The sequence below is a fragment of the Pseudophryne corroboree genome, chromosome 11, assembly GCF_028390025.1.
Source record: "Pseudophryne corroboree isolate aPseCor3 chromosome 11, aPseCor3.hap2, whole genome shotgun sequence".
NCBI lineage: Eukaryota > Metazoa > Chordata > Amphibia > Anura > Myobatrachidae > Pseudophryne > Pseudophryne corroboree.
In genome coordinates this window covers 164017684-164031904 of record NC_086454.1, presented here as the reverse complement: position 1 = coordinate 164031904, position 14221 = coordinate 164017684, and the positions used below count along the sequence as shown (strand labels likewise).

The 14221-nt window shown below is 48.3% G+C and overlaps 1 protein-coding gene and 1 long non-coding RNA gene across 8 annotated transcripts in view; one reads left to right on the top strand and one right to left on the bottom strand.

Moving 5' to 3' along the window:
• The window catches only part of KMT5B (lysine methyltransferase 5B), a 164789-nt gene that overhangs the window by 70511 nt on the left and 80057 nt on the right, over positions 1-14221 (bottom strand). For all 7 annotated transcript variants that reach the window (XM_063945059.1, XM_063945057.1, XM_063945061.1 and 4 more), the window contains 2 exons: positions 11523-11688; positions 4089-4198 (listed from right to left, as the gene is read on the bottom strand). In XM_063945059.1, the coding sequence (XP_063801129.1) occupies positions 4089-4198; positions 11523-11688 (276 nt within the window). The remainder of the gene's footprint in view (positions 1-4088; positions 4199-11522; positions 11689-14221) is intronic.
• LOC134969243 (uncharacterized) overlaps positions 1-14221 on the top strand; it is a 125578-nt gene that overhangs the window by 34749 nt on the left and 76608 nt on the right. The gene's annotated exons all lie outside the window — the stretch shown is intronic.

Genomic DNA, 14221 nt, shown 5'->3' with positions numbered 1-14221 from the left:
GGTACCAAGACCTTCTTGGCCAATCCGGAGCCACTAGTATCGTTCTTACTCCGCTTTGCCGTATGATTCTCAATACCTTTGGTATGAGAGGCAGAGGAAGAAACACATACACCGACTGGTACACCCAAGGTGTTACCAGCGCGTCCACAGCTATTGCCTGCGGATCTCTTGACCTGGCGCAATACCTGTCCAGTTTTTTGTTGAGGCGAGACGCCATCATGTCCACCATTGGTCTTTCCCAACGGTTTATTAGCATGTGGAAAACTTCTGGATGAAGTCCCCACTCTCCCGGGTGAAGATCGTGTCTGCTGAGGAAGTCTGCTTCCCAGTTGTCCACTCCCGGGATGAACACTGCTGACAGTGCTATCACGTGATTCTCCGCCCAGCGAAGGATCCTGGCAGCTTCTGCCATTGCACTCCTGCTTCTTGTGCCGCCCTGTCTGTTTACATGGGCGACTGCCGTGATGTTGTCCGACTGGATCAACACCGGTCTTCCTTGAAGCAGAGGTTCCGCCTGGCGTAGAGCATTGTAGATTGCTCTTAGTTCCAGAATGTTTATGTGAAGAGACTTTTCCAGGCTCGACCACACTCCCTGGAAGTTTCTTCCTTGTGTGACTGCTCCCCAGCCTCTCAGGCTGGCGTCCGTGGTCACCAGGATCCAATCCTGTATGCCGAATCTGCGGCCCTCCAATAGATGAGCCCTCTTCAACCACCACAGAAGAGATACCCTTGTCCTTGGAGACAGGGTTATCCGCAGGTGCATCTGAAGATGCGTGCATTGATGTACAGACACCTTTCCTGGTTTTAGGAGATTCCTGACCAGGTCGGATAACTCCTTGGCTTTTTCCTCGGGAAGAAAAACCTTTTTCTGAACCGTGTCCAGAATCATCCCTAGGAACAGCAGACGAGTTGTCGGCATTAATTTGGATTTTGGAATATTCAGAATCCATCCGTGCTGCTTTAGCACCTCTTGAGATATTGCTAATCCCATCTCTAGCTGTTCTCTGGACCTTGCCCTTATTAGGAGATCGTCCAAGTATGGGATAATTAATACGCCTTTTCTTCGAAGAAGAATCATCATCTCGGCCATTACCTTTGTAAAGACCCGAGGTGCCGTGGACAAACCAAACGGCAGCGTCTGAAACTGATAGTGACAGTTTTGTACAACGAACCTGAGGTACCCCTGGTGTGAGGGGTAAATTGGAACGTGGAGATACGCATCCTTGATGTCCAAGGATACCATAAAGTCCCCTTCTTCCAGGTTCGCTATCACTGCTCTGAGTGACTCCATCTTGAACTTGAACTTCTTTATGTACAGGTTCAAGGACTTCAGATTTAGAATAGGCCTTACCGAGCCATCCGGCTTCGGTACCACAAATAGAGTGGAATAATACCCCTTCCCTTGTTGTAGAAGAGGTACCTTGACTATCACCTGCTGAGAGTACAGCTTGTGAATGGCTTCCAAAACCGTCTCCCTTTCGGAAGGGGACGTTGGTAAAGCAGACTTCAGGAAACGGCGAGGTGGATCTGTCTCTAATTCCAACCTGTACCCCTGAGATATTATCTGCAGGATCCAGGGATCTACCTGCGAGTGAGCCCACTGCGCGCTGTAATTTTTGAGACGACCTCCCACCGTCCCCGAGTCCGCTTGAGAAGCCCCAGCGTCATGCTGAGGCTTTTGTAGAAGCCGGGGAGGGCTTCTGTTCCTGGGAAGGAGCTGCCTGTTGCTGTTTCTTCCCTCGACCTCTGCCTCGTGGCAGATATGAATAGCCCTTTGCTCTCTTATTTTTAAAGGAACGAAAGGGCTGCGGTTGAAAAGTCGGTGCCTTTTTCTGTTGGGGAGTGACTTGAGGTAGAAAGGTGGATTTCCCGGCTGTAGCCGTGGCCACCAAATCTGATAGACCGACTCCAAATAACTCCTCCCCTTTATACGGCAAAACTTCCATATGCCGTTTTGAATCCGCATCGCCTGTCCACTGTCGCGTCCATAAAGCTCTTCTGGCCGAAATGGACATAGCACTTACCCGTGATGCCAGTGTGCAGATATCCCTCTGTGCATCACGCATATAAAGAAATGCATCCTTTATTTGTTCTAACGACAGTAAAATATTGTCCCTGTCCAGGGTATCAATATTTTCAATCAGGGACTCTGACCAAACTACCCCAGCACTGCACATCCAGGCAGTCGCTATAGCTGGTCGTAGTATAACACCTGCATGTGTGTATATACTTTTTTGGATATTTTCCATCCTCCTATCTGATGGATCTTTAAGTGCGGCCGTCTCAGGAGAAGGTAACGCCACTTGTTTTGATAAGCGTGTTAGCGCCTTGTCCACCCTAGGAGGTGTTTCCCAGCGCTCCCTAACCTCTGGCGGGAAAGGGTATAATGCCAATAATTTCTTTGAAATTATCAGCTTTTTATCAGGGGCAACCCACGCTTCATCACACACGTCATTTAATTCTTCTGATTCAGGAAAAACTATAGGTAGTTTTTTCACACCCCACATAATACCCTGTTTAGTGGTACCTGTAGTATCAGCTAAATGTAACGCCTCCTTCATTGCCAAAATCATATAACGTGTGGCCCTACTGGAAAATACGGTTGATTCGTCACCACTGGAATCAGTGCCTGTGTCTGGGTCTGTGTCGACCGACTGAGGCAAAGGGCGTTTTACAGCCCCTGACGGTGTTTGAGGCGCCTGGACAGGCACTAATTGATTGTCCGGCCGCCTCATGTCGTCAAACGACTGCTTTAGCGTGTTGACACTATCCCGTAATTCCATAAATAAAGGCATCCATTCTGGTGTCGACCCCCTAGGAGGTGACATCCCCATATTTGGCAATTGCTCCGCCTCCACACCAATATCGTCCTCATACATGTCGACACACACGTACCGACACACAGCAGACACACAGGGAATGCTCTAAACGAAGACAGGACCCACTAGCCCTTTGGGGAGACAGAGGGAGAGTCTGCCAGCACACACCAAAAAGCGCTATATATGACAGGGATAGCCTTATAATAAGTGCTCCCTTATAGCTGCTTTATATATATCAAGATATTGCCATTAAATTTGCCCCCCCTCTCTGTTTTACCCTGTTTCTGTAGTGCAGTGCAGGGGAGAGACCTGGGAGCCGTCCTGACCAGCGGAGCTGTGAGAGGAAATGGCGCCGTGTGCTGAGGAGATAGGCCCCGCCCCTTTTTCGGCGGGCTCGTCTCCCGCTATTTTGTGAATACAGGCAGGGGTTAAATATCTCCATATAGCCTCTGGGGGCTATATGTGAGGTATTTTTAGCCTTTATATAGGTTTACATTTGCCTCCCAGGGCGCCCCCCCCCAGCGCCCTGCACCCTCAGTGACTGCGTGTGAAGTGTGCCGAGAGGAAAATGGCGCACAGCTGCAGTGCTGTGCGCTACCTTTAGAAGACTGCAGGAGTCTTCAGCCGCCGATTCTGGACCTCTTCTTACTTCAGCATCTGCAAGGGGGCCGGCGGCGCGGCTCCGGTGACCATCCAGGCTGTACCTGTGATCGTCCCTCTGGAGCTGATGTCCAGTAGCCAAGAAGCCAATCCATCCTGCACGCAGGTGAGTTCACTTCTTCTCCCCTCTGTCCCTCGTTGCAGTGATCCTGTTGCCAGCAGGAATCACTGTAAAATAAAAAACCTAAGCTAAACTTTCTCTAAGCAGCTCTTTATGAGAGCCACCTAGAATTGCACCCTTCTCGGCCGGGCACAAAAATCTAACTGGAGTCTGGAGGAGGGTCATAGGGGGAGGAGCCAGTGCACACCACCTGATCTGGAAAAGCTTTACTTTTTGTGCCCTGTCTCCTGCGGAGCCGCTATTCCCCATGGTCCTTTCAGGAACCCCAGCATCCACTAGGACGATAGAGAAAGTAAGAGCAGCAGAACAGATTGGAGTACAGAGGAATAGGAGTTAGTTCTTGTTTCTCATGCCCTGTACTAGGAATGACACACAACCTACTGTCACACTGTCCCTCTATTGTTCACAGACATATCATAGCTAGGCCATAATGATAACGAGGCAAAAAAAAAAAAATTAGTTATAAAAATAAATAAATATATGTATACCATTCCTTAGTTGCAACTATTTTGGCGCCATTTTGTTCCGAGGAATAACGACTGCAAGGCAATATTTCAAACCCGCTGCTAGTTGCAAACATTCTCAAGTAAATGAAGACCTACGGAAAATAAGACAACACAGGAAAGGAAATAATTTTATCTATGGTCAGATTTCAGTATGCCTAATTTAATAACTGATGTGTTATCACACACTTTATTTTATTTTTTTGAACACAAGTAATAAATCAAAAAGATTCAGGGGTTTCCTTACTTGGCTAAACAGAAGAATGGGTAAAATACACAAATGAAGGACTGCTAAATACAAATATGAAGCATGAAGGTTAAAATAAGATTTTACTCACCGGTAAATCTATTTCTCGTAGTCCGTAGTGGATGCTGGGAACTCCGTAAGGACCATGGGGAATAGCGGCTCTGCAGGAGACTGGGCACAACTAAAGAAAGCTTTAGGACTACCTGGTGTGCACTGGCTCCTCCCTCTATGACCCTCCTCCAGACCTCAGTTAGGATACTGTGCCCGGAAGAGCTGACACAATAAGGAAGGATTTTGAATCCCGGGTAAGACTCATACCAGCCACACCAATCACACCGTATAACTCGTGATACTATACCCAGTTAACAGTATGAAATATAACTGAGCCTCTCAACGGATGGCTCAACAATAACCCTTTAGTTAACAATAACTATATATACAAGTATTGCAGGCAATCCGCACTTGGGATGGGCGCCCAGCATCCATTACGGACTACGAGAAATAGATTTACCGGTGAGTAAAATCTTATTTTCTCTGACGTCCTAGTGGATGCTGGGAACTCCGTAAGGACCATGGGGATTATACCAAAGCTCCCAAACGGGCGGGAGAGTGCGGATGACTCTGCAGCACCGAATGAGCAAACTCAAGGTCCTCCTCAGCCAGGGTATCAAACTTGTAGACTTTTGCAAAAATGTTTGAACCCGACCAAGTAACAGCTCGGCAAAGTTGTAAAGCCGAGACCCCTCGGGCAGCCGCCCAAGAAGAGCCCACTTTCCTTGTGGAATGGGCTTTAACAGATTTAGGATGCGGCAGTCCAGCCGCAGAATGTGCAAGTTGAATCGTGCTAAAGATCCAGCGAGCAATAGTCTGCTTAGAAGCAGGAGCACCCAGCTTGTTGGGTGCATACAGGATAAATAGCGAGTCAGTTTTCCTGACTCCAGCCGTCCTGGAAACATATATTTTCAGGGCCCTGACTACGTCCAGTAACTTGGAGTCCTCCAAGTCCCACGTAGCCGCAGGCACCACAATAGGTTGGTTCACATGAAAGCTGATACCACCTTAGGAAGGAATTGGGAACGAGTCCTCAATTCCGCCCTATCCATATGAAAATCAGATAAGGGCTTTTGCATGACAAAACCGCCAATTCTGATACACGCCTGGCCGACGCCAAGGCCAACCGCATGACCACTTTCCACGTGAGGTATTTTAGCTCTACGGATTTAAGTGGCTCAACCCAATGCAACTTCAGGAAATCCAACACCACGTTGAGATCCCACGGTGCCACTAGAGGCACACACGGGGGCTGAATATGCAGCACTCCCTTAACAAAAGTCTGAACTTCAGGCAGTGAAGCCAGTTCTTTTTGGAAGAAAATGTACAGAGCCGAAATCTGGACCTTAACGTAACCCAATTTTAGGCCCGTAGTCACTCCTGATTGTAGGAAGTGCAGAAATCGACCCAGTTGAAATTCCTCCGTTGGGGCCTTCCTGGCCTCACACCAAGCAACATATTTTTGCCATATGCGGTGATAATATTTGCGATCACATCTTTCCTAGCCTTAATCAGCGTAGGAATGACTTCCTCCGGAATGCCTTTTTCCTTTATGATCCGGTGTTCAACCGCCATGCCGTCAAACACAGCCGTGGTAAGTCTTGGAACAGGCAGGGCCCCTGCTGCAGCAGGTCCTGTCTGAGCGACAGAGGCCATGGGTCCTCTGAGATCATTTCTTGAAGTTCTGGGTACCAAGCTCTTCTTGGCCAATCCGGAACCACGAGTATAGTTCTTACTCCTCTCCTTCTTAGTATTCTCAATACCTTGGGTATGAGAGGCAAAGGAAGGAACCCATACACCGACTGGTACACCCACGGTGTTACCAGAGCGTCCACAGCTATCGCCTGAGGGTCCCTTGACCTGGCGCAATATGTTTTAGCTTTTTGTTGAGGCGGGACGCCATCATGTCCACCTGTGGCGTTTCCCAATGGTGTACAATCATTTTGAAGACTTCTGGATGAAGTCCCCACTCTCCCGGGTGGAGGTCGTGCCTGCTGAGAAAGTCTGCTTCCCAGTTGTCCACTCCGGGAATGAACACTGCTGACAGTGCTAACACATGATTTTCCGCCCATCGGAAAATCCTTGTGGCTTCTGCCATCGCCATCCTGCTTCTTGTGCCGCCCTGCTGGTTTACATGGGCGACCGCCGTGATGTTGTCTGACTGGATCAGCACCGGCTGGTTGAAGCAGGGGTCTAGCCTGACTTAGGGCATTGTGAATGGCCCTTAGTCCCAGAATATTAATGTGTAGGGAAGTCTCCTGACTTGACCATAATCCTTGTAAGTTTCTTCCCTGTGTGACTGCCCCCCAGCCTCGAAGGCTGGCATCTGTGGTCACCAGGACCCAGTCCTGTATGCCGAATCTGCGGCCCTCTAGAAGATGAGCACTCTGCAGCCACCACAACAGCGACACCCTGGCCCTTGGAGACAGGGTTATCAGCCGATGCATCTGAAGATGCGACCCGGACCACTTGTCCAACAGATCCCACTGGAAGATCCTTGCATGGAATCTACCGAATGGAATTTCTTCGTAAGAAGCTACCATCTTTCCCAGGACTCGCGTGCATTGATGCACCGACACCTGTATTTGTATTAGGAGGTCTCTGACTAGAGATGACAACTCCTTGACCTTCTCCTCCGGGAGAAACCCTTTTTCCTGTTCTGTGTCCAGAACCATACTCAGGAACAGTAGACGCGTCGTAGGAACCAGCTGCGACTTTGGACTATTAAGAATCCAGCCATGCTGTTGTAGCACTTCCCGAGATAGGGCTACTCCGACGAACAACTGTTCCCTGGACCTCGCCTTTATAAGGAGATCGTCCAAGTACGGGATAATTATAATTCCCTTTTTTCGAAGGAGTATCATCATTTCGCCCATTACCTTGGTAAATACCCTTGGTGCCGGGGACAGACCAACGGCAACGTCTGGAATTGGTAATGACAGTCCTGTACCACAATTTTGAGGTACTCCTGGTGAGAAGGGTAAATGGGGACATGCAGGTAAGCATCCTTGATGTCCAGTGATACCATGTAATCCCCTTCGTCCAGGCTTGCAATAACTGCCCTGAGCGATTCCATTTTGAACTTGAACCTTCGTCTATAAGTGTTCAAGGATTTCAGTTTTAGAATGGGTCTCACCGAACCATCTGGTTTCGGTACCACAAACATTGTGGAATAGTAACCATGTCCTTGCTGAAGGAGGGGTACCTTGGTTATCACCTGCTGGAAGTACAGCTTGTGAATTGCCGCCAGTACTACCTCTCCTCGAGGGCAGCAAGCAAGGCAGATTTGAGGTAACGGCGAGGGGGAGTCGCCTCGAACTCCAGCTTGTATCCCTGTGATACTATTTGCAGAACCCAGGGATCCACCTGTGAGCGAGCCCACTGGTCGCTGAAGTTCCCGAGACGCGCCCCCACCGCACCTGGCTCCACCTGTGGAGCCCCAGCGTCATGCAGCGGACTCAGAGGAAGCGGGGGAAGATTTTTGATCCTGGGAACTGGCTGTCTGGTGCAGCTTTTTCCCTCTTCCTTTGTCTCTGTGCAGAAAGGAAGCGCCTTTGACCCGCTTGCTTTTCTGAAGCCGAAAGGACTGTACCTTATAATACGGTGCTTTCTTAGGCTGTGAGGAAACTTGGGGTAAATATTTTCCTTCCCAGCTGTTGCTGTGGATACGAGGTCCCAGAGACCATTCCCAAACAATTCCTCACCCTTATAAGGCAGAATCTTCATGTGCCTTCTAAAGTCAGCATCGCCTGTCCACTGCCGGGTCCCTAATACCCTCCTGGCAGAATGGACATTGCATTAATTCTGGATGCCAGCCGGCAAATATCCCTCTGTGCATCCCTCATATAGAAGACAACGTCTTTAATATGCTCTATAGTTAGCAAATAGTATCCCTGTCCTGACAGGGTAATAGACCACGCTGCAGCAGCACTATCCATGCTGAAGGCAATTGTAGGTCTCAGTATAGTACCTGAGTGTGTATATACAGACTTCAAGATAGCCTCCTGCTTTTTATCAGCAGGCTCCTTTAAAGTGGCCGTATCCTAAGACGGCAGTGCCACCTTTTTGACAAACGTGTGAGCGCCTTATCCACCCTAGGGGATATCTCCCAACGTGACCTATCCTCTGGCGGGAAAGGGTACGCCATCAGTAACTTTTTAGAAATTACCAGTTTCTTATCGGGGGAACCCACGCTTCTTCACACACTTCATTCACTCATCTGATGGGGGAACAAAACACTGTCTGCTTTTTCTCCCCAAACATAAAACCCCTTTTTTGTGGTACCTGGGTTAATGTCAGAAATGTATAACACATTTTTCATTGCCGAGATCATGCAACGGATGTTCCTAGTGGATTGTGTATATGTCTCAACCTCGTTGACACTGGAGTCAGACTCCGTGTCGTCATCTGTGTTTGCCATCTGAGGTAGCGGGCGTTTTTGAGCCCCTGATGGCCTTTGAGACGCCTGGGCAGGTGCGGGCTGAGAAGCCGGCTGTCCCACAGCTGTTACGTCATTCAGCCTTTTATGTAAGGAGATGACACTGTCGGTTAATACCTTCCACCTATCCATCCACTCTGGTGTCGGCCCCACAGGGGGCGACATCACATTTATCGGCATCTGCTCCGCCTCCACATAAGCCTCCTCATCAACCATGTCGACACCGCCGTACCGACACACCGCACACACACAGGGAATGCTCTGACTGAGGACAGGACCCCACAAAGTCCTTTGGGGAGACAGAGAGAGTGTATGCCAGCACACACCAGAGCGCTATATAATGCAGGGATTAACACTATAACTGAGTGATTTTTCCCTCAATAGCTGCTTGTATACACAATATTGCGCCTAAATTTAGTGCCCCCCCTCTCTTTTTAACCCTTTGAGCCTGAAAACTACAGGGGAGAGCCTGGGGAGCTGTCTTCCAGCTGCACTGTGAAGAAAAAATGGCGCCAGTGTGCTGAGGGAGATAGCCCCGCCACTTTTTCGGCTGACTTTTCTCCCGCTTTTTTTATGGATTCTGGCAGGGGTATTTATCACATATATAGCCTCTGGGACTATATATTGTGATTTTTTTGCCAGCCAAGGTATTCATATTGCTGCTCAGGGCGCCCCCCCCCCAGCGCCCTGCACCCATCAGTGACCGGAGTGTGAGGTGTGCATGAGGAGCAATGGCGCACAGCTGCAGTGCTGTGCGCTACCTTGTTGAAGACCGAAGTCTTCTGCCGCCGATTTCCAGGACCATCTTCATGCTTCTGGCTCTGTAAGGGGGACGGCGGCGCGGCTCCGGGACCGAACGATCGAGGTCGGGTCCTGTGTTCGATCCCTCTGGAGCTAATGGTGTCCAGTAGCCTAAGAAGCCCAAACTATCTCCAGTCAGGTAGGTTCGCTTCTTCTCCCCTTAGTCCCTCGTAGCAGTGAGTCTGTTGCCAGCAGATCTCACTGAAAATAAAAAACCTAAAATATACTTTCTTTTCTAGGAGCTCAGGAGAGCCCCTAGTGTGCATCCAGCTCAGCCGGGCACAAGATTCTAACTGGAGGAGGGTCATAGAGGGAGGAGCCAGTGCACACCAGGTAGTCCTAAAGCTTTCTTTAGTTGTGCCCAGTGTCCTGCGGAGCCGCTATACCCCATGGTCCTTACGGAGTTCCCAGCATCCACTAGGACGTCAGAGAAATACATTGTTCAATGCTACTGTGACATTACACTACAGCTCTATTAAAATATACTACTTTCCCACTCCATTACAGGGAGATGAAGCTTTTCACACTACTTTAGGACAGTTAGCCGAATTCCGATTTCTACGGTATTGCACGGCCGCAGGGAAGCGGCTGTGTAATACCATACAGTTAATAGCAGATGAAGGAGGCGTCTGTAGGAAACAGATGCCTCCTGTCTGCATCTGCGATCCAAGTTCTTTGTCTAAAGACGCAGCATCGGCTCGGCATTGCGACCATCGATCGCGATAGACAGTCCTCAACCAGTCTGCATAAGCCAAAAGCTGGTTGCCTGAGGCACCCGAAGCATAATCCCCGATAAGTGTCGGCATTGCGGGGAGGAGCTCGCCGCATCAAGGCTAATTGGATAGCCCTTGGCGAACCTATTAGCAGCGGTAAATTACTACTGCTAAAAGGATACCCCCTACGTCTGACAACGCAGACCCTGGAATCGGTATGCCTACAAAGCAGGGGCTAGACACCCCCGTTTTATAGAATGGTCAATCATGCTGCAGCTAAGGGGGGCCTGCAAGCGATCTGTTCTGCCATGCGCAAAATAGGCACTGTGCATGCGCAGTTCCCCAACCATCTGATTTGTGGGAAATCAACAGGCTTTGCATACAAATCTGAATCAGACCCAGGGGCATATGTAATAGGGTCCAAGTTTGCCGGAGGTGCGGGATGTCGGACGATCTCGGATGTTTTTTTTTAAAGCAACAACCATTTACATGGCAAAACTAGGCCTTGTAAATGACTGCTGCTTTAAAAAAAGTCAGCCCAACCGAGGTTAAATACATAGAGAAAACAGGCTCTGCATGTGAAGATATGTCAATGTTTGTGAGAGGGCAGCCTCTGACACCAATCAGGGTCTATGCCCGTGATCCCAAATACTGCATATACAGATTCAGAAGTGGTGTTGAGAGATGGCGCCCCCTGGTGTGTAAGGCGCAAATGCTGCACTATTATTTGTTTTTGCTCTTTTCTATACTCTTGGTCTGGAATGAGAGGAAGTAGCTCACACTATTATATAACTAGATAAGTGTTTGTTTTTAATTATTTGCTTTGTCACTATTCACAATTATTATTATTTCCTCCCTACACACCATGAGGGCCCGGTGACTATATGTAGTCAAGCAACAATTCACCAATTATTTCACATACAGTCCCAGCTCAGTAAAATACTAGCTTTGATATTTTTACTAATCATATATATCTATATCTATCTATCTATATATATATATATATATATATATATATATATATATATATATATATATATATAAATTACCTTTAGTGAATAAAGGGGAGCTTTACTTTATCTCTCAGAAAACATCAGTTAAATATAGTAATAAGTCTAACATTACAAAGTCACAGGTAAAGATGCCATAGTGAAAGGAGCAGAACCTACATGTTCCTTGAAAAGTTTCTCTTGCATTTTATTCTTGTTCAGAAAATAATGCCGTGCCCAGTCGCCAGATGTCAGACTTTTGAAGGTTTTCTCCGGGTGTTCAGTTTTCTTGAAATGCTCAATCACTTCTTTCAGCTCCTCCTGCCTCCCTTTAATTGGGCGAAACCTGAGGAAGGGAAGTAACATGTTATTCCTACAGGAAATGCCCACAAAATATTAGATAACTGTTTTATAAAAGAGTGTTAAGTCGAAGAGAGATTCTATCTTTATGTAGATTACTTACATCCCACTGACAGTATTAAGTACAGTAGAAAAAAAATAGGATTTTAATACCTACAGGTAAATCCTTTTCTCTTAGTCCGTAGAGGATGCTGGGGACGCTTCAAGAACCATGGGGTATAGACGGGATTCGCAGGAGACATGGGCACTTTAAGACTTTGAAAGGGATGTGAACTGGCTCCTCCCTCTATGTCCCTCCTCCAGACTCCAGTTATAGGAACTATGCCCAGGGAGACGGACATGTCGAGGAAAGGATTTATTGTTAACTACGTCAGCAACAGTCTGACCATAACGTAGCACAACCCGTGTGTAAACATAACTAATAACTGCAGATAGAGTCCGCACTGGGATGGGCGCCCAGCATCCTCTACGGACTAAGAGAAAAGGATTTACCGGTAGGTATTAAAATCCTATTTTCTCATACGTCCTAGAGGATGCTGGGGACGCTTTAAGAACCATGGGGTTTATACCAAAGCTCTAGAACGGGCGGGAGAGTGCGGATGACTCTGCAGCACCGACTGACCAAACACTGAGGTCCTCATCAGCCAAGGTATCAAACTTGTAAAGTTTCGCAAAAGTGTTTGAACCCGACCAAGTAGCTGCTCGGCAGACTACGCGGGCAGCCGCCAAGGATGAGCCCACTTTCCTGGCAGAGTGGGCCTTCACTGATTTCGGTAACGGCAATCCAGCCGTAGAATGAGCATGCTGAATCGTATTGCAGATCCAGCGAGCAATAGTCTGCTTTGAAGCAGGCGTTCCAATCTTGTTGGCAGCATACAGGATAAACAGAGCTTCCATTTTCCTAAGTGGAGCCTTTCTGGCGACATAAATCTTCAAGGCCCTGACAACATCGAGAGATTTTGACTCCTCAAAGGCGTCAGTAGCCACTGGTACCACAATAGGCTGGTTCATGTGGAACGATGAAACCACCTTCGGCAGAAATTGTTGACGAGTCCTCAACTCCGCTCTATCCTCATGGAAGATTAAATAAGGACTCTTGTGAGACAAAGCCGCTAACTCAGACACCCGCCTTGCGGGTGCTAAGGCCAATAGCATGACCAAGTGAGAAATTTCAACTCAACCTTCTGTAAAGGTTCAAACCAATGTGATTGAAGAAAATGCAACACCACGTTAAGATCCAACGGTGCCACTGGGGGCACAAATGGAGGTTGGATGTGCAAAACTCCTTTCACGAAAGTCTGAACTTCGGGAAAGGAGGCCAATTGTTTCTGAAAGAAAACCGATAAGGCCGAAATTTGTACTTTAATCGAGCCTAACTTTAGACCCGCATCCACACCTGCTTGCAGGAAATGGAGAAAACGCCCTAGCTGAAATTCTTCCGTAGGAGCCTTCTTGGATTCACACCAAGACACAAATTTTCTCCAAATACGGTGATAATGTTTAGACGTTACTCCTTTTCTAGCCTGCAGAAATGTGGGAGAACTTCACTGGGAATACCCTTTCGGGCTAGGATCCGGCGTTCAACCGCCAAGCCGTCAAACGTAGCCGCGGTAAGTCGTGGTACACGCACGGCCCCTGCTGTAACAGATCCTCTCGTAGAGGAAGAGGCCAGGGATCTCTTATGAGTAATTCCTGAAGATCTGGATACCAAGCCCTCCTTGGCCAGTTCGGAGCAATGAGGATCACTTGAACCTTTGTTCTTCTTATGATCTTTAGCACCTTTGGAATGAGTGGCAGCGGAGGAAACACGTACACTGACTGAAACATCCATGGTGTTACCAGCGCGTCAACCGCTATTGCTTGAGGGTCCCTCGACCTAGAACAATATCTCTGAAGTTCCTTGTTGAGGCGAGACGCCATCATGTCTATTTGAGGAATTCCCCAAAGACTTGTCACTTCTGTGAAAACCTCTTGATGAAGACCCCACTCTCCTGGATGGAGATCGTGTCTGCTGAGGAAGTCTGCTTCCCAGTTGTCCACTCCTGGAATGAAGATCGCTGACAGAGCGCTTGTATGTCTTTCTGCCCAGCGGAGAACTTTTGTGGCCTCTGCCATTGCCGCCCTGCTCTTTGTTCCACCCTGGCGGTTTATGTGCGCTACTGCTGTTATATTGTCCGATTGTATTAGGATGGGCCGGTTGCGAAGAAGACGTTCCGCTTGAAGAAGGCCGTTGTAAATGGCCCTTAAGTCCAGAACGTTTGTGTGTAGACAAACTTCCTGGCTTGACCATTTTTCCTGGAAGGTTTCCACCTGTGTGACTGCTCCCCAGCCTCGAAGACTCGCATCCGTGGATACTAGGATCCAGTTCTGGATCGCGAACCTGCGTCCCTCTAGGAGTTGAGAGCTGTGCAGCCACCACAGGAGTGAGATTCTGGTCTTGGAGGATAGGATTATTTTCCGGTGTATGTGCAGATTGGATCCGGACCACTTGTCCAACATGTCCCACTGAAACACCCTGG